Consider the following 23,037-nt stretch of genomic DNA (forward strand, 5'->3'; position numbering starts at 1 on the left):
ATTTGAACCTAGTAACAAATTGCATCAGCCATACTAAAGTACTGTTATTGTAGCACTTGCTTGTGCTGGAGTGTAAGATACAATTCTCTGTTCTGTTTATCCCGTTTACAAGAAGGCATGCTGGTGAGAGCACTATTAACTCCCAGCATATAAACGTAGAGAAACTGAAATGTAACTAGTAAACAACAACAAGCATTGCACGATGGTACAACATGAAAGAAAATTGGCCTCTATGAAGTGATCAATTTATTAAGGAATTTGGAAGACTTTATGGAGTGAACAGGGTTGGGGAGGATTATGTAGCTATAAAAGCCCTTAAAATATTTTAGTGTGCTTAAGTTAACAACCAGTATGTTAAATAGATGATCAGGAAAATTTGGATACTTTCATGCTTTGCTTTCAATACACCCCAGGATCTTCCTACCCATTTGTCACCCAGATTGCAGAGAATGTGCATTCTAAAAGGGGCTTATTGTCAGTGGGGGTTTTTTCTACTTAAACATTTAAAGCATTTTTGACTTATAAGAAAGTTGATAACGTTCTTGGTCCCACTGTGGTCTTAGAAATACGAAATATAGGGCCGGCCCGTGGCTCACTCGGGAGAGTGTGGTGCTGGTAACACCAAGGCCATGAGTTCGGATCCCATATAGGGATGGCCAGTTTGCTCACTTCGGAGAGCGTGGTGCTGACAACACCAAGTCAAGGGTTAAGATCTCCTTACTGGTCATCTTTTAAAAAAAGAAAAGAAATACAAAATATATTAGGTAATTGAGATGAAAAATATTTTGGATAATCCCTATGAACTTAAGGAAGTCTTTCCCTCTTCAACATATAGTACACTGTTCTCTTCCCCTCCCCTCACTAAACTGTTCTCTCCCTCTGTTCTTTGAAAAAAAACTTCATTTGCCTCTCTTCATCCTTTTCCCAACTCTCAGCTTTCTATATCTAATCTTTCCTCAAGAATGATCTTATTATGCCTTAGTTTTCTGAAATAAAATCCTCAAGGTTGAAGCAAAACAATTTAAATATAATCTCTGTAAGGGAAACAGGTGGTTTTAAGACCTGGCGGTAGCTGATGTATACTTTATTCCAAGTAAATATTTAATAAGACATACTGTTTTTGTGCTTCTCTTCCCCCGCATACCACATTTAACTGAGGCCGTTAGATTTGCCTCTGTGAAGGATTTGCAAGACAGTGTGCTATAGGCTGTGCAGGGGAGTTTAAGTGAGGTCTTAATTTATTTTCAGGGAAGGTGCATATTGTAGGAATAAGTGACTGATTTGAGACTTGTTCAGAGGTTCTGGTGTGTTTGAAAAACATCATCATAGACTTCCTATTAATTTGCTCAGAAAAAAATTCCCTTTATTTTGTTGACCATGGTTTTGCCTGAGACCAGTCTACCTTTTTAAAAGAAAAATTATCATTTAAAAGTCAGTTTTGGGGAAGAGTACAAGTTGATAGTAGCAGTTCATTGATGTAGGAGTCAATTTACTTTCTCTTCCAGCCTACCTCTCTTCCTGTTCATTGTCTTGATATTAAAACCATTAAGTCAAAATTCTCCATCATTGATTCTTTGTCCTATCATAGAACTTTCTAAAACTGTTATCATTTAAATATAGTCGATGGGCTGTAAATGGATTCCTCTGATTACAAACTTTAGTACAAAAAATTGTATCATATATTAATCCAGTGACATGTTTTTAAGAGCCAGAATGCAAAAAGAAACAGTAGAAGGTAGATGGTCTTTGTTCTCGTATTCTGGTCACAGGATGCAAGGGAAGATGAGAGTACATTCAGCATTAAGTCTTTCTCAGCCTCTGGAACATCATTGTGTGGTGAGTGTGGTAGTGCTTTGGGAAAGACTGCAGAAAGTACTGGTACTGTATCTGAAAGTTCATTTAGAAGACAGGTAATTTGTGTGTCTTTTAGCCCTTAGTCCTAAGATAGTGGTTGTTTTTAATACTTTTTAGGTAAATATGGAACTGTTACCATTAAGGCCTTTTTATTTCCTGGAGTATACTAGAGAATGAAGACCTACAGTAATGCTAGAGATTTATACATCAGATTGTCATTCAGTCTTCCCGTCATTTGTGTGTGTGAATACATCTAGCAACTTTGTTTTGGCAGTACAAACCCCACGTGCAGAAAGACAAATACTGCTCACTCATAAAAAGTAATTTTTGATGGGGCATCAAAAATTGGAAGATGAGCACTGGAATATATTAAACTCCAATAAAACTGGTAATATTTTAATTTTAAGTACAAGAAATAAAAATTGAGCTTGAATTTTCTGGCTTATAGTGGGTAGAAACTGGATTTGCCACTGTTGAAAATAATTTAGATTGCTTAAGAAAATCATATTTTGTCCACTTATATTAAAGATACTAAGAGTTATGCATGCATAAAACCAATAAAGACTAAAATGTTGACTAGTGGATGTTGAAAAAAATCCTAGGCACTAGTCTCTTTTTTTCCTATGTATTTCACATAATAACTAGGTTTTTACAATAAAAGTAATAAAGAGAAAAATGTTTGATCACTTTAATAAAGTACATCAATTCATAAAATGGCCTGCAATTTTTGTACCAAACAAACCTCTGTTGAAGTACATATGCGTGATTCAAATTCTGAAAAAGTGATGAAAGTCATAAAATGAAGTGGAGCAGCTCTTCCCAATATAACCACAAGCAATCTTAATTCAAAGCTATTATCCAAAATTGACCTAGCTATCCAGATGAGTCAACATCTTTCCCTTTCCAGAGGCAGAAATTAATGCAGATTGAAGTAACTCACTATCAAAACCAAAATGTTAGTATATGAAATACTGCCAGTAAAGGAAGGAAAGGTTTTATGAAGGGCAAGAAGACAACGTAGCAGAGGACTACTCAAGACCTTTCAAATTATCTTTACAGAAAGGCAGCCTTACCTGGAAGATTCCATAGCCACCCACATTCTGCCTACACAGAGGTCAACTGGCAGAGCAAGGGATAACGATAATAGCTAACATTTATTGACCTCTATATGGGTGCCAGGCATTTTGCTAAGAACTCTCATGTATCATTGCTTTGTGCCTCACATACGCTGTTGTCCCCAATTTCCAAGTATGACTACTAAGGCTGAAGAGTGAAGGGTCCTTTGGCAAGGTGACACAGCTAGTATTCAGATTCAGACTCCGGCCATCCAATTGCAGCACTCGTCTTCTTAATCATTATTGTCTGGGATTTATTTGTGTAAAAAATTACAAATTGTATCTTGGGGCAAGCACTAACTGAGAACCATGTCATGGCGTCAATACAGCGATTCCTAGTATTTTTGGTCATTTTAAAAATTGGTTAAAAGCTGCTAGAAGGCTTATCTTCTTCCTTGGAAATAATGCCTATTCAAATAAGTTTCCATACAAAACACACTGTAGATGATACCTTTACAGGTCTGTTTATTCTCGTTGCTAAGGCAATGAAATAACATTTCAAAGAGAATTTTCTGTTAAAAGGAGTTTGAAGACCTCTGTTGTTTTACACATTGATGTGTTAGCCAGAACAATCTATTTCTCAACCAAAGTGTTCTTACATTTATCTTTACTGATTTTCAGTTGAATAATTTTGAAATGGCTTCCTTCCAAGTCTCTCTTCATTGGAAACTAAGAAGTCTTTGTTTATCGTGAGTTGTTATTGTTTCTCTTGGTTATTCTTGGAGAATGTCAGACCTAATTTTTCTGAATTGCTTTCTAGGCTAGAGGAAAATATGAAAGATGACAAAAATGGAAATTATAAAGGTTGTCAATAATACGGCTTCATTTGTCATTTACCATTATCACAAATATGTCAACATAAGACCTCTAAAAGCATTTTGTGCATATTGGGCCTTAGGATTTACGTGAACTCTTTCTTTTTTTAATCCGTTTTACTGAGAGAGAGAGCAAAGGAATAACCACAGGTGATAGTACCCACATTGGGAGTTTACTGAATCTGTGTTCATTATGAACTGTAGTCTATATCCCAGATAAATCAGTTTTTCCATTATGTGGCTTTTTTCCCCTGCAGGCAAGATCTTTCAACTTTATACTTAATTAAAGAACACTCCTTAGTTCATAGGGATTTCTGATAGTTAGCCTGTCCGTTGCGTGTTTTTTAATTGCTTACTCTGTCAGGTACCATGCTCTCTGCTAGGGGAACTATTCATAAGAGACTTTAAAAACAACAACAACAAACACCAAAGCTGAATATTTTATTTCTTGAAATATTTTTCATTGATTTACCCAAAATAGAGCAGAATTCAAAATCTCTTCTACACTCTTACATTCTCATTTTGCTTTTAGCTCCTAATTCTGTTTCTACATTTTCCTTTCCTGGAACTAGTCAATAAATGACACAGTTGAAAAAACACTAAAACCTGTGTTACCGCAATAGGAGCTCAAAGAGACCAGGTAGAGATGGTCTTGATCTGGGAATAGGGAAGGCTGGACAGGAATTGGATAAGGGAAAGGTCATTTCAGATAAAGAGAAGAGTAGATGGCTTCAGCCAAGCCAGGAGGTGGGACTATATGAGGGGGTCATGGGGATAGACTGTTTGTAAGTAGAAGGATTTGTGATGTAAAAATATATTTGGTCTCTGTGCCTAATTCCTGACACAGAGCTCCTAAATCCCTTGGAATGTCCTGAGTGATAGGCCACTCTTGGCAGCGTCCTGGATAGCTTCTGGATAGGGGCTGGTCACCAGAAAGACCAAGCCATGATTAGAGTTCGGAATTTTCAGCCCCATCTGCCAACCTTGGGAGAGTGTCTTCAAGAGATTGAGTTCAATCATCAGTGGCCAATGATATAATTAATCATGCCTGTGTAATGGAACCTCCATAAAAACCCTAAACAATGATTTGGGGGGAAGGGGGTATTCAGAGAGCTTCCAGGTTGCTAAATGCATCCATGTCCCAGTAAGTGTTTCCCTGAGTTCCATGAGCCACAGCAAATTATTGAATCTGAGGAAAGGGTTGTTGGGAACCCCTGATTTGCAACCAAATTGGACAGAACTACAGATGCCTTGAGCACCCAATACTTGCAGTTGGCATCTGAAATGGGGGGCAATCTTATGAGACTGAGCCCTTAACCTGTGGAATTTGTGCTAATAACTCAGGGTAGTTAGTGTCAGAATTTTGAAAATAAGAGATCTGGTGTAAAATGATTCCTAGGAAATTTGGAAACATGGGCATATATTTTTCCCCAAACATGCCCTTGCACAGTGCAGTCTCTCTGCCTATGGTGCCCATCCATCCCTTGCCTCCTGTCTCCCTATAATTTTCTTCCTCTCGAAGTTACTGTTAGCTTTTGCCGAATGTTATCCAACTTTACTTATATTCGTCAGTTTAGCTAGCATCGTTTCCAAGAGCTGTTTGGTATGAAGGTGTGAGTAAGTTTACTTATCGTTTGTCATGATCTCAGTAAGGAATCTATAAAAAATTAACAAGATCCCCCTTTTCATGTATTGTTCCTCCATCCTTTGGGGCAGTAAGTTAAATACTTAAGCGCAAAACAAAGCTGTGTTTTATAGATATGTATGTATATAAATGCAGGGAAAATGATTTGGAAATATATATATTTAAATTGCTAAGAGTGCTCACCCCTAAGAAGACTGTGGTCATGAGTGGTAATCAAGGGAGAACTTCAGCATTTTCTGTATTTAAATTTTGATGAAAACTTATACATATGTGTTATTTAATTTTAAAATTCTAATGAAAAGAAAAAATGAAATGTATTTCCATTATCAGCTAAACATTTGCATCCCAGAAAGCTTAAATTTGTCTCTTCAAAATGGGTTAAAATAGGGCCGGCCCGTGGCTCACTCGGGAGAGTGCAGTGCTGATAACACCAAGGCCCCGGGTTCGGATCCCATATACGGATGGCCGGTTCGCTCACTGGCTGAGCGTGGTGCTGACCACACCAAGTCAAGGGTTAAGATCCCCTTCCGGTCATCTTTAAAAAAAAAAAAAAATGGTTTAAAATAAAAGATTTAGATACTGGGTTAAAAATTGAAGTATATGTTTCCCTGCCTTCTTATACAGAGATAGTCAAAAACAAAATGTATGGGTTCTCTTAGCTCCTATATGAAATGCTCCTTTCCTGTGCTGAATGTTCAAATTTTTATCTGATACTTCTGGTATTTCAGATGGCCATCACTTGCCGATGGGCACTAGTTCCTCACTCTTTCCCTCCACTCCTCATTTTTAATTACGTTACTCCATTGTGAGTTAGCAAAGAATATTAAGTGAGAAAATAGATTCCAATCGCAAGATCATTAGTTGAATTTTAAGAGTTGTTCTAAGGCCTTTTTGTTTTTCTGCAGGTCCTGTGCTTGTCATAGAATTCTTAGTTATTGAATAAATAGTTTCTGAAAAGTGAGAGTACAGCTGGAAAATTAATTTCTGACGAATAAGTTAAATCCAATTAAGAGATCCAGGTTCAAGTACTTTCAAAAGCCACTTGGAGTTTTATAACAGTTTAGTTAATGATTCATCATAAAAAAAAACAATGGTTGACTCAGTGGCGGGAGGCTTTGGTTTTTGGTTTTGAGTCAGCTAGCAAAAGGAAGGAAAATTCAAGCTAGTGTGGTTTTCACTGAATCTTTTTTAATGTGATGAGCTGGTTTGTTTTCTCCATCACTGTAGCAACATTAGCTAGTTTTTGCTTTTGGTTTTTATTTCTCCTAGAAAAACTTAGTGTGTGCCAATCATTAGACTCTTGAGCATGCTAAGAAATATCTGTACTAATTAAGTAAAAAAGCACAGCAAACCTTTGTGCTGTGTATAGTCCACAGAGGTCTGCATTTCGTTAATGTTGTTTTGAAACATCTGGATTCCAGTTAACGAAAAATAACTGCAATAAGTTAGTTTTTCTTGAGAATAAAAGGTGTGGGGCTGAGCCCGTGGCGCACTCGGGAGAGTGCGGTGCTGGGAACGCAGCGACGCTCCCGCCGCAGATTCGGATCCTATATAGGAATGGCCAGTGCACTCACTGGCTGAGTCCCGGTCATGAAAAAGGCAAAAAAAAAAAAAAAAAAAAAAAAGGTGTGATTTCAAAGTTGCCATTGTTAAGCACTTTATTCTATCCCCCGCCCTTCCTCCAACTTTACCAAGATTGATAAATAATAATAAACATTGTAATGGGTCGTGGTGTCTTTAGTTTCCTCTGGTAAAGTGGCTACCCAGATTCTGTCAGCAGGTCAGAATGTGGTCCTTAATTTTTAGACCCCATTTCTAATGACATCAGTTCTGAGGTCCACACGTGTGTGATCAACCCATTCATTTTCTAGCTTAGCCAGCCATGGACTTCTGCTCTTCTTTAAAAGCATCTACCTCCTTTGTTCTTGGAGTGATAATCTATTACACCTGCTTGCACTGCCCTCCAAAGACCCAGATGATCTCTTGCCAAACACTAGTAATGCTGGTATCAACAGAGGCTAACAGTGCTCTAGCACTATAGGATTACTGCCCTCCCCGCCAAGAAATAATAATTTACTGTTGCTTTGCCCCCCACAGATTTGTCACCCCTGTTCCCCTGGGTGACAGAGCCACAAAGGATTACTTAAGCAGTGAGAAGCCCTGAAGTGGTTAATCTCCCGGAACCCTCAAGAGCAAGGCATTCCTTCCATTTGGGAAATTAACTACAAATTGGGGTTCTCTTCCCACATTTATTCTCCAGACCAGGAAGCTATAGGAAGAGAACATAGGCGAGGTTATAGTTTAACAATATAGGCTGGTAACATTCAGTAAAACAAGCCAGATGACATTCCATAAGGCAATTTAAGTGATCCACCAACAAAAGCTTGATCTTAGCAAACATTCTTTCTCCCTACACAGTTTCCCAGTATCTTTACATATTAATCAGTAACTTGTCTGTCTTTGAACCAGCGACCTTGCTGTTGTTACAATTCTTTATCTTACAACAGAGACTATAGCCTGCGGGGAGTTTTCTGTTTTTTTCAAGGTCAACATTTTATATGTACATTTAAGAAATTAGACTAAACCTGAAAGTAGAAGAAACTAGGCCCTGTGAAATATATTTGCTTTATAGTATACTCCACAATTTACTTTCCTCTATTTCCAGAGTGAAATGTTTGTTCCTTCCAGTTTGTCTCTGTGAACCCTGTTCAATCCATTGCCTTGTTCACCTTTAGCCTTCTCTGCTAACTGTCCTGTCCCATAGAAAAGGAGAAGGCTTGGTTGGTTTTATCAAAAGTGACAATATTTAGACTGCAAATAAGATCCTTCGTGCTTCATTTTGCTTTAAAATATTTTAAGATTTTCTGATAGTATGTGTATATTGCCTGTTATTTGGCTTTATTGAACAACTTCAAATTGAGTATTCTGGAAATATAGTCGGCATTCAAAAATGCTAGGTTTTCCCCTTCGTTCAGAAATTTGAAGTATAAGTTGCATCATTTTGTCCCTCACATACTTCAATTCTGCTAATTTCTCCCAATCCACTGAATTAAGCAGAGTACCTTCCTTTTTTCACTCATATTCTTACTTAAGTCTCTTAGTGTCTTAGAATGTGGTTAAGAATTTCCAGATGATAGTACATTTTTAGGATTTTAGTAGTTATATTAGTTTCTAATCCCAGAGGGGGAAGAGCAACTAGCCTTTCCCTAGGTGTCTTGTCTTACTGGAATTTGTTTTGTCTCAAATATTGCTATAGAGTGTTTTATTTATGGATGCACTTTGAGATGTTTTATTTTTCGGATTAACAGTTTTAAGTTACCCTGTACTGGTATACCTGCCAATTTAAGAACATTTGTGTATCACTGACTAATTAGAAAGTTAAAATGAAAACACACTGCTTCTTTAGTCCAGGCAACACCATCTGCATCAGTTTCTGTCCCCTCTTGGCCCCCACCCTTATCTGCTCCAGGGCTTATTCCATTAAGCTTCTGCAACTTTCCTCCTGGCTTCTCCCTTGCTTCATTCACTACAAGTTCATTTGTTCATGGCCTGCAGAAAATGCCTGTAGTAGGAGAGAGAATTTATGGAACTTCTCTTCAGTGTCTGACAGTTGAGCTCTCTAAATGCACGTAGCTCGGAAAGAAAATTTCACTTTGCAGACAAGAGTTGCTGGGTTACATCCAGGGGAAACATGTTTTCTGTTAAACGCACAGTTTCTGACTCATCATTCCAGGACTTTTATAATAAAATGAAAATACTTTTAGACTCTTGCAGAAGGAGGGGTCTGGTTTCTAATTGGCATCTATGTCTAGAATATTAGGCTTGTCATTTGAATGCTTTTGTTATTTGATTTTATAAATATTACTACTTCAAGCAGTTTTTTGTTACCCACTAAATGCATTACATTATGGGCACTTTTTGGTGTTTATTCCCCCTGCTTTTTTGGCAGCTGACCAGTACAAGGATCTGAACCTTTGACCTCAGTGTTGTAACACCTTGCTTTAACCAACTGAGCTAACTGGCCAGCCTCTATAGCATTTTTTTTTTTTTTTTTTTTTTTTGGCAGCAGGCCAGTATGGGTATCCTAACCCATGACTTCAGTGTTATAAGGCTGTGCTGTTCTCACTTTTTAAGTGAAAAGTTTTTAAGCTTTTAAGGGGAAGTAACTTTTCCCCCCTTTAAGAAAGCAAGGAAAATTAAAATAACTTAGTTATTTCCACAGGCTCTGTATGTTGTTTTACTGCCTCTTATGAATTTTTCTGAAGTAATGAGACCAAGGTTTCTTTTTTTTTATTGAATCAAAATTGATTATATATATTTTGGGGGTTCAACATTGAGATATGTTGATCAAATCAATATTATTAGCATATTTATTGTTACAAATCATATTTATTCTTTATGCCCCTTGTCCAACCTCATCCCCTCCCCCCTCTAATTACCCTAGATTTCTTCTCTCCTTCTGAAAGAAAAATGGTAACTCTGTTGATTTGTTGCCTAGATGATCTGTCCAATGCTGAGATGTATGATCAGGCCCCCCAATATTATCATAGATCAAATTCCTCTTCTGTCACTCTGGAATGGGCTTTGTGGAGAGAGACATCCTCTTCTTTTCTTTGTCTCTGCTGGTGACTCTCCTTGTGTCAATGTACTCCAGTGGCTAGCGGACCATCTGCATGGAGGTTCTGGCATCTAGCCACTTTTGCGGCAGCCATGGTTATTGTGGTGGCTGTGGTGGGCCACCCACATGAAGGTGATGTTTTTGGCATGCTCCTTGGCGCTGGCAGTGTGCCTAGTTGGGGGGGGTCTAGTTCCCAACTCCATCCCTTGGTCCCAGGTGGACCCGAGGCACTGGCACTGTGCGTCTCAGCTGGAACTAATTTTTTTGTCCTTTGCTTCTAAAGTGGGGGAACTTCCTGTTGTGACCAGTACTTGAGGTCTGTGGTTTAGCTAAATTGCTGCTTTTCTTCTGCTTCTGTAGGGAAGGGTTTTTGTGCAGCACAGGTTATAATGGTTGACTTTATAGGTATTTCTGGCTCTCCAGAGACTCGGTGCACCTGGATTGTGTAGAAACTCTGATCTGGGCCTGAGTCTTTTCATCAAACTATACCCCATACAATTCTGTATCCCTTACCAGTCTCCTCTGAGTGCTCCTATGCTGATTGGGGTGCAGATCAGCTGTCCTTGCTGTGCCCCAGTGTTCCCCCAGTGGGCCCATCTCTCTCACTGCCCATGCTGCAAACACTTCTCACAGGACCGGCCATGCACCAGTCGCTTGCAATGACTCACCAGCCTCTGGGTGGCTCTGTTTTTTCAGTTGTGGCACCTTGCTCCTCTGTGGGTCCATGGGAACCCTATTAGTGGTCTTGCTGTCCTGGGGGCCACCAAGGCCCTCTTCTCCCCTGCTGCCTCTAAGCACCTCCATTGGAAGGGCACAGCTGTGGCTTTTGCTGGTTCTTGTTCCATGCACTCAGCAGCTCTAGCCTGGAAGCAGCCCCAGCAGGAAATGGTCAGAGCAGTTTTTTCCTTCTCTCATCGTGGCTTCTCCCCCTTCGTGCACTCTGTGGGTCTCTCCTCCTCTTCCCCTGAGCTCTAGCAGTCCCAGCTTGGCTGTTGTTGTTTTTCTATGTAGTTGTAAATTGGTTGATTTCTGTGAGAGAGAGATGCTGAGGATTGTCTATTCCACCATCTTGACAGGAGCTCTAGACCAAGGTTTATTAAGCCGTTTGTTCAAACTCCTGTCAGTTTAGACTTTTTAAAAAATAAATTGCTTTGTTATATGTCAGTACTTTGTATTACTTCTTATAACATTCATAATAGTTGAGATTTGAGTGTGGACCCCTCACAGGGCACCGTGCCAGATGCCTCACATGTGATGTCTTGCACAGTCCTGACACTGAGTGTAGGAGGGCAGTGTTAGTGCCCCTGCAGGTAAGCAGATGCTGCAGGCTGGGTCATGTGGACACAGCACCAACTAGGCCTCTCCCTGGCTTGGCATAGTTTTGACCAAGTAATACACCATATTATTTAGTAGGACTTTTTTTTTTTTTGCAGCTGGCCAGCACAGAGTTCCAAACCCTTGACCTTGGTGATATAACACCACAATCTAATCAACTGAGCTAACTGGCCAGCCCAGTAGTGTTTTTAATAATTTGAAAAACATTTTAAATAAAATTTGTTTTAAAAATACAAATGTCTTAATATTACTTACGAATTTCATTCCTTTTTAAAATTTTTACTATTTTAATTATAAATTGACAAATGAAAGTTGTATATATTTATGGGATGCAAAGTGATGTTATGGTTTATGAGTACAATGTGGCATGATTAAATCAAGCTAATTAACATATCCATCACCTCAAAATACTTTTCATTTTTAATGGTGAGAAACTTGGCCATCACTGTGACTGTTAAGGAGGTGGGAAATCCTATTATGGTAATTGAAAGGTGGAACCTTGAAGAGGGAATTGGATTGTAGGACCATGCAGTAGTGAATGGATTAATAATGGTGGTCAGGGGTGTGGTTCTGAGGGCTTTAAAAGAAGAGGAGAGTCTGTCTCTCTCTCTCTGCTTCCACCATCTTGCAGTGTGAGACCCCTGGGTCACTGTCACCACCACCAGATGGACTTTGGACTTGACAGCCTCAGAAACTAAGCAGGAAATGTCATTGTTTTTTTTTTTTTTTTTTTTTTTTTTTTGGTGGCTGGCCTGTATGGGGAACCAGACCCTCAACCTTGGTATTACAAGGCTGTGCTCTAACCAGCTGAGCAACTGGCCAGCCCCTCTTAGCAATTTTGAAATGTACAACACATGGTTATTTCCTATATTCACCATGCTGTGCAGTGTCTCAACAAAAACACTTATTTCTCCTGTCTAATTGAGGCTTTGTACCCTTTGCCCATCATCTCCCCATTCTTCCCACCCCCACCCCCACATTTTATTTTGATATTTTTCTGGAGTACTTTTTAGAACCTGATACTTTAATTTTTAGTCTTTTTATGATTTGATACTTATGGTATATTGTTTAAAACTTATATGTATGTCAGAATGTTTTTTTGTGTCCATACGTTTTTTGCCTTTCTTCCTTCAATCAAGAAATGTTCACATATTTATTCAGCATGTGTTTGAGTGCCTAATACATGCCATTTTCTATGATAGGCACCAGGAATTAAAGCAGTGAACAAAACAAAGTCTGTCCTCATGGTGCTAACTCGCCAGGTGAGGAAGCCAGACAGTAAACAGATGTGTGATATGAGATGAGTAATAATAAATGCTTACTTGTTTCTATGAAGAAACAAGTAAGGTAGGAAGGGTTAGAGAGTGGGAGTGAGGAAGACGTGCTGTTTTAAATAGGGTGGTCAAGGAGGGCCTCTCAGAATGAAGAAAGTTTTTAACAGAGTCCTGAACAAAATAGGGGAGCAAGCTGTACCTATATCTGCTGTATGCTAGAAAAGGTGCCTGTCGTTTCACATTCTAAAATTTTAATAATTATTTCACAAATGGTTTTTTAAATTAATTGTTTATTTTTGGCAGCTGGCTAGTGTGGGGATCCAAACCTGTGACCTTTGTGTTGAGGCCGTGCTCTAACCAACTGAGCTAATCGGCCAGCCTGTTTCACAAGTAAATTTGACAACCCATTCTGTGCTAGATATAGATCTGAGGGCTTGCTCTCCTAAGTTTAATCATTTTCTTATTTTTCCAGTAAACCAAAGAAATATAAGGGAACTTCAAAAAGTTCATAGAAAAGTAGAAATAAAAGATAAAATGAATGTTTCCCTGAACTTTTTTGAAGTACCCTAATGTGTTCAGCTTCAAAATTTGCTCCTTATGGTCATGTACACAACAAATAAAATTCTCTTAAAACATATCGTTAATATTTAGGCTTAAAATGTCCCTGGGGCTCCCATTACTTACCCGTGACTCTCAGTGGAGATTGTACCTAGTCCCTCAAGGGATGCTGAATCTGTTGAGAGAGGGAAGGTAGAAAAAATGCTGCAGCTGAATCTGGGGATCCTTTACACACAAGTACACACAGTGTTAGGGAACCCCAAGCAGTGCGTAGTCGAACATCGGCCCCCACTCAGGCCTTCTTCCTTGGGGTTGAGAAGTAATGGACGATAGAGAAGGAAGATGGCTTAACCCTGCAAAAGTTGGAACAGTGATTGATCAAGACCCCCAAAGCCAAAGTAGTGGACACCCCCACTTTCCATGTCCCCTCTACCAAACACCTAGTGGCTTCTACACACTCGGGCATTAGGACTCAGATACCTGTCTGCTTGGCCACCACCCCTCCTTGCAGAAAATGTAAAGGGAATCGCTGATCCCCAGGAAGGGGAAATGGTTTTCTCATCTCTGGTTGAAAGAAGCTGGCAGTGGGTCAGGGGACAAACAGGTGAGGATCTGTTTAGGTATACATTTTTGAAGCCAAAACCTCTATTTAGACATCAAGTGTTCAAGTTGGATCTGTCAAACCTGGTGACTGTCCATTTGCTCGTGTTTATGTACTGTCAGAGAGCAGAGTTCTCAAACTTCCTGCTACCAAATCACCCAAACCAAAAAGAAAAAGGAAAATTAAAAAGCCTTCATTGAGTTAGTTGCCTTCTGGAAAGTATAAAAAGCATTCATTCAAAGGTAATGTTTGTCTTGTGAAATCATAGTTAACTGTTATTTCCCACTGAGTTGTAAGTTCCTTAAGGGCAGGGAGTAGATCTTACTCATCTGTGAATCCCTAAGAACCCATCTACTCGTACCAGGAAGCCAACGCTGAATATCAGCACCACTCTTCTCTTAGCTATCAGGTCACTTAAACCAAATTCAGGCTCATTCTGTAGCTCTATCTGGGTATCTAATTAGCAGCTTTTCCTTCTGACTTTTTATATTGACTTTTTGTGGTATTCTGACACATAAGCTACTTCAGGTGTTCTTGGAAATAGCTTGGGTGTAAATTGTAAAAGTGTGGACATTTTCAATCTGTAGCTTTTTGCTTTTTTTTGGAATCTTACCAGAAGTTTGTTCTAAATATGGCCTCTTCTTTCTCACCTCCACCCCCCCCCCATATATTAAACACCACCAGGTATCCGTTACAGCACTGATGTGAGTGTAGATGAAGTAAAAGCTTTGGCCTCTCTGATGACATACAAGTGTGCAGTGGTTGGTAAGTGATCACCTTTGTTGCTACCTAATAACTCTTTGGGGAAATATGTTTGTTTACTTATTTACATGCTATAGAAATATACCTTATCAGAACTGATTTTTTTTAAAGTTGCACTCTTTAGGGCCAGCCCGTGGCTCGCTTGGGTGAGTGTGGTGCTGACAACACCAAGTCAAGGCTTAAGATCCCCTTACCGGTCATCTTTTTTAAAAAAAATAAATAAATAAAGTTGCACTCCTTAAGGCTTACATCATTTTTCATTTAGTCTTTTTTTTTTTTTTTTTAAGAGACCCATTTATTCAGTGTCATGATCAGACAATTACATTTAGCAAAGAGCGTGGGTACAAAAAAGAATCTACATTAAAGCCCTTTGTTGGAATGCTTTACACTTGCCTCAAAATGGAAACTAAAGTAACCTGTTACACAATTAGTCACAAATACAGTCCTGGAGTCTTTTGCCTATACACATGAGTATTGTCTGCAACATGTCTTCTTTGTAGCAGCTAGGCCCTGCCACCACTGTGCCTGGTTGAGTTCACACATCTGTTGTAAACTGTAGCTTCCCTGTCACTCTGGCTCTCTTCTGCTAAGCTTTGTTTCCTGGAAGTTAATTAAAACCTGCCACTGCCATAGCTACGGCTGCTGCAGGAACTACCGTAGCCACCTTGGTTTCATGGTTTGGCAAAGTATTGGCCTCCACCACCACAGGGCCCAGAACTTCTGCCTCCAAAGTGTCTTCCTTTCATGTGCCCAAAATTTGAAGATTGATTGTTGTAATCACCAAAATCATTGTAGCTTCCACCACCTTCAAAATTGCTTTCATCACTACCAAATCCATTATAGCTATCCCCACGGCCATCACATCCACCACCACCACAGCTGCCACCAAAGCCACCAAAACCACCTTCCACGACCACCGCCAAAGTTTCCAGAACCACTTCGACCTCTTTGGCTGGATGAAGCACTAGTAGCCATCTCTTGCTTCGACAGGGCTCTCTTTACTTCTCAGCTGTGGCCATTTACAGTGTGGTATTTCTGAATGACAGTCTTATCCATGGAGTCATGGTTGTCAAAGGTTACAAAAGCAAAGCCCCTCTTCTTGCCACTGCCTTGGCCAGTCATGACTTCAGTCACTTCAGTTTTTTCATACTGTTCAAAGTAATCTCTCAGGTGATGTTCTTCAGTGTCTTCTTTAATGCCACCAGCAAAGATCTTTTTCACAGGTAAGTGGGTATCTGGTCTTTGAGAGTCCTCTCTTCAGACAGCCCTCTTTGGTTCCACATATCTTACGTCCACCTTATACGACCTTGCATTTGTGGCTGCATACATTTCCTCCCAGTGGTATAGGTGACAAACCCAAAGCCCCTGGAGCGCTTGGTGCTTTCATTACCACACAGTCTGTGAGCATGCCCCATTGCTCAGATGTGGCTCCTGAGACTCACCAATTGTTTTCAAAGTTCATCCCTCTGATGAACGTCTTCCGCAGCTTTTGGGGCTTTTTAGCGGACTCCGACTCACATGATGGCAGTGGGAAGAGAGACTTTAACAATGAGTCCTCGGTGGCGTCCACAGACAGAAAGTTCAATTAGTCCTAATTAAGATTTATTCTTTTTTTTAAGTGGGTTTTTTTTTTATAGGCACTAATTAGATTTTTTGAAGTGAAGATCTTTGTTTTAAATCACTCTCTATACTCTGTGAATAAGACCAAGTTGTAGTAGTAGAAGGAAAATAAATAGGGTGTTGTCTTTGAGAAGTAGTAAAAAGCACTGATTAAATATACATTATAACTTGCTTAGCCTTGTAATTTTTGTTCAATAAAATTTTATTTAAAATATGATTTAGAAGAGATCATTGTGGGTTTATGTCTTGAATTTTTCTGAAATTAAAGCGTAAAGTGTCACACATTTTTGTAATATTGTGTGGTACTTTCTACCTCGTTATTTTTTTAACCATTATATGGAATAATAACTTTCAGCCTTCTCTTTCAGATGTGCCATTTGGGGGTGCTAAAGCTGGTGTTAAGATCAATCCCAAAAGCTACACTGTAAGTATCAAAGTATTCTTTGTGCATTTGAGCATTTACAAAGGACTTGAATTACTGTGTATCCCCCATACCGGTGAGATTCCTGGTCCCCATTACTTTTCACACGGAATGGAAAAACACAGAAATAATTAACTCATTGAGTGTTTTGTCATGTAGAAGATCACCTGCTTAGTGTCAACAGTCTTTTTCATTTTCTTACTTGATTAAAAGTAATTAATACCTTCATATTATTGGGCACTTACATCCATGTTTAAAAGTTACTATGATCTGAGGTTTTTAATGTCAGGATCTTGTTCTAGTGACAAATGTTTTAACTAATCCAATAAAAATCTTATTATTTATCCTTTCAGTTCCAAGTTATTAAAACTTGTTACACGTTTTACATAGTATTAAATTAATGATCTGTGTACAAACATGATGAAAACATAGGATTTTGTTGTCTTTAAAATTAATCATTTAAGGCTGGCTAGTTTGCTCAGTTGGTTAGAGCATGGTGCTGATAACACCAAAGTCAAGGGTTTGATCCCTATACTGGTCAGCCACCAAAAAAAAAAAAATTTTTTTTTTTTTTTTAATGATGACCAGTAAGGGGATTTTAAGCCTTGACTTGGTGTTGTCAGCACCACGCTCTCTGAAGTGAGCTAACCAGCCATCCCCTATATAGGGATCCAAACCTGTGGCCTTGGTGTTATCAGCACCACACTCCAAGTGAGCCATGGGCCGGCCCTAAAAAATTATCATTTAAATGAAAATATACCATAGGAATAGCTCATAGGGTTCATATTAATACATCATTTTCCAGTTAGTCTTAATTAAGATTAATCTTTTTTTAAGTGGGGGATTAATACAAAGAGGAACTGGAATTTGAGCCCTAGTTCTACTCTCTTGTTTTTATAACCTGATTTCTTATTCCTTTTCTCATCTTCACAGTGGAAATACCTACATTGTGAGCTGTTCTGAGGATTACATGAGAACATATAAGAAAATATCCTATTAATAGAAAATATAACTGTTATCTCCCCGTGTGATTTTTATGTCAAAAATTTTTTCATTGTTTTTTGTTTTTGTTTTTTCCTTAACAGGATAGTGAATTGGAAAGGATCACCAGGAGATTCACCATGGAGCTAGCAAAGAAGGGTTTTATTGGTATGTATTGCCATGTAGGTTTCCATATAAATTGAAACACCGAAAAATTAATTATCTTAAATTAAACTACTGCTTTTATTTATATGTGCCTAAGTAGAGTTGCCCTTTTACTTTGAGAAACTGGGTTCTGTGATAGGTCTAGTGAACATACCTGGGCCTGTTTGTGGCACATCTCTAATGGAAAAGTTCAAGTGCAGTGTGGTGCAGTGTGAACACCAAGGAGGGGTCTCCTTCACCTCTGCTCCTGCATAGACTTTGTAAGGGCTTTAGATGTGAAAAGCAATTTTTACCATGGAAATCCTGTTGTTATCGAAGCAGTGAAAAGTCTGATGCCCTTTGGAACTGGAGGTTTTAAATAGTGATAGCTGTCCCTTCAAAACACTGGGAATAGGCAGCGAGGCACTTTCTCTTTCTGAGGATTCCTGAGGCTCCTAGTGTTTTCTATAGGAAGTTTTGACAAACATGCTAAATTTCCAAGGATACTAACCTTCATTTGCTTGATGTTTTTGTATCTTACTACCTATTCTCTGTGTTTGTAAGTTCTTTTGTGTGAGATAGGAATATTCTTTTCTGTGATGTATAAATATTTGCCATTTACTGTTTAATTTTCAAGCCTTTTAAGTCTTTCTATATATTTCTTGGTCTAGTAGAGTTCTAATATGTTTGAATAAAATAATAAAATTACTTAATAGAATGCCTGCCCTATTTGCATAGTTAAACAAAAAAAAGGCTTACTAAAGAAGTAAAGTCTACTTTTTCTCTGCTTTCTTGCACTTGTGATTTTCTTGCTATATTTCCCCCACCATAGACAAGTTCCTATGAAATTAAGCTATCCCTATTATGAAATTTAACACGAGAACTTTACTAGATTTGGTTTATTTTTCATAATTTGAAACTGTTTCGGTTCTTGGTGTGCCTCATAACCAATACTACCATGAACTTTACTTGTACGTCTTTTTTTTTTTTTGGTGGCTGGCCAGTACAGGGATCTCGAACCCTGGACCTTGGTGTTTTCTTTTGCATCATTGCACATAAGAAGCATGTTAACAGAAGTTCTCGTCAGTTAACTACCTCCTTCACATTTACAGGAATCCTACTGATTCTGCAGTATGTTGAATTGAAGTCATGTTCAGTGTGTTGATAACTTTCATAATTTTTTATATCATACTTCCTCTTAGCCTAAATCTCAAATATATTTAATAGTCTTGAATGGTTTTAGATTTTATTCAGTCATATTTATTGCCCGTCTCTGGAGTGCCTCTAGCTTAATTTTATCAATTTTGATAAGAAAAAGTGATTCATTGGAATACTGAGAGCAAAGCTTAAATGCTAGTAATTTGATTTATTTGCTGTATGCAGAAGCCTCATTAACCTATGATGCAGCTAAACTGACATCTAGGCCCAGAAAATTTTTTAGCATAGGAGGTAGGCATAGCCACCTTCCAAACATACAGCAAGCAAATGCCAGTGGGAGAAATTACTATGTAACGTGTCCATCCTAAGTTTTGTAGTGAAACGTTTAATGAGTATTTTTATGACTTTGATTAGATACCTAAATGAAATCTAAAGTTCTCTAGCCATGGTGACTTTGTTTTTATAGAAAATTAAAGAGATCTTCTTTATCTTAAAAACTGTCACACTGCCTTTTCCCTGTGCCCCCAGGTCCAGGCATTGATGTGCCTGCCCCAGATATGAGCACGGGCGAGCGGGAGATGTCCTGGATCGCTGACACCTATGCCAGCACCATAGGGCACTATGTGAGTACCCACTAGGAGCCCTGAGACTTCTGCATTTGCTGCCTGCAAGAAGTAATAATTCAACTGATTACAAGAGAAGTCAAGAATCACTGGGCTTTTCTCCTCCCCATTAAGCATAATTTTGATATGCATACTATTTTGCTTCTATTTCTCTATTTTTTCCCACATTTTTAAAAATGTATTTTTCTGACATTAGTTAACCAAAAAAAAAAAAAAAAAAAAATTGAAAATACAAAGAACCAAGAATAGTCAAGGTACTATTAAAGAAGAATGACAGAGTTGTCAAACTTTTCTTAATCATAGTATTTGTCATAGGTATAGTAATTAAGACAGAATTATATCAGTGCAAGAAAAGAAAAATATATCAGTGGAACAGAAAAGAGAGCTGAGAAATAGACTCTCTTTATATGGACATGATATTTATTGCAGATCAGTGAGCAAAGGATAGGTTTTTAAAATAAATGGCTCTGAGTGATTATCCAACTGAGAGGAGCTGTGTTATCTGGAGCCAGATGCTTGCATCCAGTTCTCAGACGTGCATTTACCAGCTTTGTAACCTTGAACAGTTAGTTTACATCTATGTACCTCAGTTTCCTCATCTGTAGAGTGGGAATAATGATGGCATGGTTTCCAGAGAGGTTTCTTTTAAGGATTAATTAATATATATAAAGTAGTAAGATGAATAACTGAAACCTAGAATGCATAATATGTATCATTATCCAAGTTATAATTACCTTTATTATCACTAATTATAGTCAACATCATGATATGGGGATACAAATAAATTTATAATCCCACCTTGTAACATACACAAAATCATTTTCAGGTGGAATAAAGACCTAAATGAGAAAGGAAAATCTTTAAAGGTATCTTATTTCTGTGTGTGAAAAATGCAAGTGGTTTTGTTGAACATAGAGTCGAAGGTCATTTGTAAAAAGTCTGAAAGTTGACAAAAAGCTCAATATTTCCCAATCAGTTTTCTTTTTTTTTTTTTTTTCTTTTTTGTGGTTCTACTTCTTTTTTTTTTTTAATTAAATATTCATGTGCTACAAAGCTGATTGTCACCCCTCCTGCCCATGATGTGAGAGCCAGATTCATAGTGGCAGCATACTCATTACCACAAATTACATTTGTACCCCGTGTCCCCCACCCAATTACCACCAACCTCCCTCTCCCTCTGCCCCCCACTCCATTTTGTAGCCCAAGGAATGTTCTCTCCCTCTGCAAGTCCAACGCACTACTGTGATCTTTCCTTCCTTCTTTCTCTCTCAGCTCCCACATATAAGTGAATACATGCGGTATTTATCCCTCTGTGCTTTGCTTATTTCTCTCAACGTAAGTGTCTCCAGGCTCATCCATATTTCTCTATTAAAGCGTATATGCAATGAACATGGGTTGTGCTTTTACTTACTTTTTTCTCGAGCTTTCATTTAAAGAGGAGCTAAGACACATAAGCAGATAAGTTATGGAAATAGTGTACTACAAGGGCAGAGAGTTATGGTTTCTGAAAGAAGGTGGAAGAGATATTTGGATAGACCTTAAAAATGGGTAGAATTTGAACATTTGGAGGGTCGGGGATAAGGAGAAACAGTAGAGCTCAGATTGTCTGAAGGTGAAGTAAGTGGACCAGGACAAAAATACCGAGCCCTTGTGTTGATATTTTGCTTGATAGTCAGTGGAGAGCCTTTGCTGCCAACTCCACCTTAGGAGAGAGTAGGCTGGTAGCAGTGTCAGGCTGTGCTAGCCCTATTAAATCACCTCTTACATGGTGTCAGCACCTGTCCCAAGATCCATAGAGCTGGGGAGAAGCACTGGCACATGTGAGGTACGTGACAGAGAGACTTAACGAGATTGGTTTGGATGTGAGGGATCAAGGAAAGGGACATGGTTGAGTGGGAGAGAACCAGGAGGACTGAGTCTGTGGACTGAGCAGAGAGGTAGAGTCACTGAACAGAACATGAAGAAAAAACAATTATATGTTCCTAAAAGGGATCAGACCTTGAAAAACAGAAACACAGAGGAGGAAGAGAAATGGAATTGCAAGAGACATTTCACACCTACCACATGCAAAGCCAAGTGCAAGCAAGGTATTCACTACAACTGGGATAAACGCTAGAAGTTCTGGTACTATGAGAAGGAAAAACAGGGCCCACCAAGTCTTCGGAGGGAAGATCAGAAAAGGCCTCCATGGAGATGTAACCTTCTGGTCTACACTCTGAAGGATGAGTGGACATGGATAGGAGAAGGGACAGGGGCATGTGTTTGGGGCAGAAGGAAGCCTGGGTGAAGGTGCTGAAGTGCAGAAGAGAGGTGAACTTCAGCGGCTAAAGGACAACTGTTGTAGCCAGCTTTGAGAGTGGGAAAAGAGGGTAAGAAGGGCCAGTAGAGGAGGGTCAGGTCTGGTAGGTGACAGTATGGACTTTGGTCTTTGTCCTGAAAACAGAAGGAAGCCACTGAAGAGCTCACTGTAAGCAGGTGTGTGCCACAGCTGCGTGTGCATTTTAAGCCTCCCTCTCTGTGTGGTGGAGAACAGGATTGTGGAGGACAGGAGACTATGACAGGGGCCCAGAAGAAGCAATTGGCCTGGCTTAGGGTGAGGTCAGTAAAGGTGGAGGGAAATGGACTGATAAAAGAGTGATCTAGGAGGAAAGCAGCAGTCAGTTCTAAAAGAACGGGAGTACTGAGAATTCAGTGGTATGGATGTTGAGGGAGGGAGTTTCTGCAAAGAGACCAAATTCAGCAACTGCATTTGACCATGGAGTAGTGAGATCGGAGCCAGGCTGCGAGGGGGTGTGAAGAGAGCAAAGTAGGGCATGAAGTGAAGCCTCTGCCTAAGAAAAATGGCACTGGAGAGAAGCAGAGAAAAGACAGCTTGAAAGGTGGCTGTTGCGCGAAGAAAAAGGTTTGTTGTTTGGCGTGTTTGTTGACTATGGGCCACAGAATTGGTGCGAGAGAGATGATGCAAGAGAAAGGCAGGATAGAGAAGTCCTCCAAGCGAATAAAGGCCGGGGAATTTTTCTTTTAAGGGCCCTAGTGGAAAGATGGGCCTTGGAGAAGAGAAGGAAAGTAGAAGTCAGGTGCATTTCCTAAGATGGCATCACACTGTGGTTGTGTGGGCAGAGTGCCTGGATTCCAGTCCTGGCTCCTTCACCCACCAGCTCTGTGACCTGGGAGTCTCTATGACTCAGTTTCCTCATATGTAAAATGAAAATAATAGTATCTTCATGAGATTGTTAGGCAGATTAGATGAATAATAATCTAGTGCACTTAGAACAGTACACAGCCCTTAGTAAGCACAAAAATATATAAGTATTATATCAGGTAAATTATACAAATCCTTTGAAATAAAACAGGAGCAGTATGAGACACTTCAAAGAATTTTGGTTTTGACTGCCATTCCCAAAAAGGACACTTTTCCTTCTGTCACCTGTTTGTGCTAAATGAGCTCTGGGTATGTTGTCATCTTCTTTTTAAGCAAGACACTAGATTACTTATAGTGCAGCTAGCAGGCAG

At 39.1% G+C, this 23,037-nt stretch overlaps 1 protein-coding gene and 1 pseudogene across 1 annotated transcript in view; one reads left to right on the plus strand and one right to left on the minus strand.

The window, feature by feature from the left end:
* GLUD1 (glutamate dehydrogenase 1) overlaps positions 1 to 23,037 on the plus strand; it is a 38,138-nt gene that overhangs the window by 2,498 nt on the left and 12,603 nt on the right. Inside the window, exons 2-5 of the mRNA XM_063085455.1 lie at positions 14,500 to 14,580; positions 16,566 to 16,621; positions 17,704 to 17,767; positions 19,430 to 19,524. Coding sequence (XP_062941525.1) covers positions 14,500 to 14,580; positions 16,566 to 16,621; positions 17,704 to 17,767; positions 19,430 to 19,524 — 296 coding nt within the window. The remainder of the gene's footprint in view (positions 1 to 14,499; positions 14,581 to 16,565; positions 16,622 to 17,703; positions 17,768 to 19,429; positions 19,525 to 23,037) is intronic.
* On the minus strand, positions 15,189 to 16,096 carry LOC134369510 (heterogeneous nuclear ribonucleoprotein A1-like; annotated as a pseudogene).

The sequence above is a fragment of the Cynocephalus volans genome, chromosome 2 (genome assembly GCF_027409185.1).
Source record: "Cynocephalus volans isolate mCynVol1 chromosome 2, mCynVol1.pri, whole genome shotgun sequence".
Taxonomy (NCBI): Eukaryota; Metazoa; Chordata; class Mammalia; order Dermoptera; family Cynocephalidae; genus Cynocephalus; species Cynocephalus volans.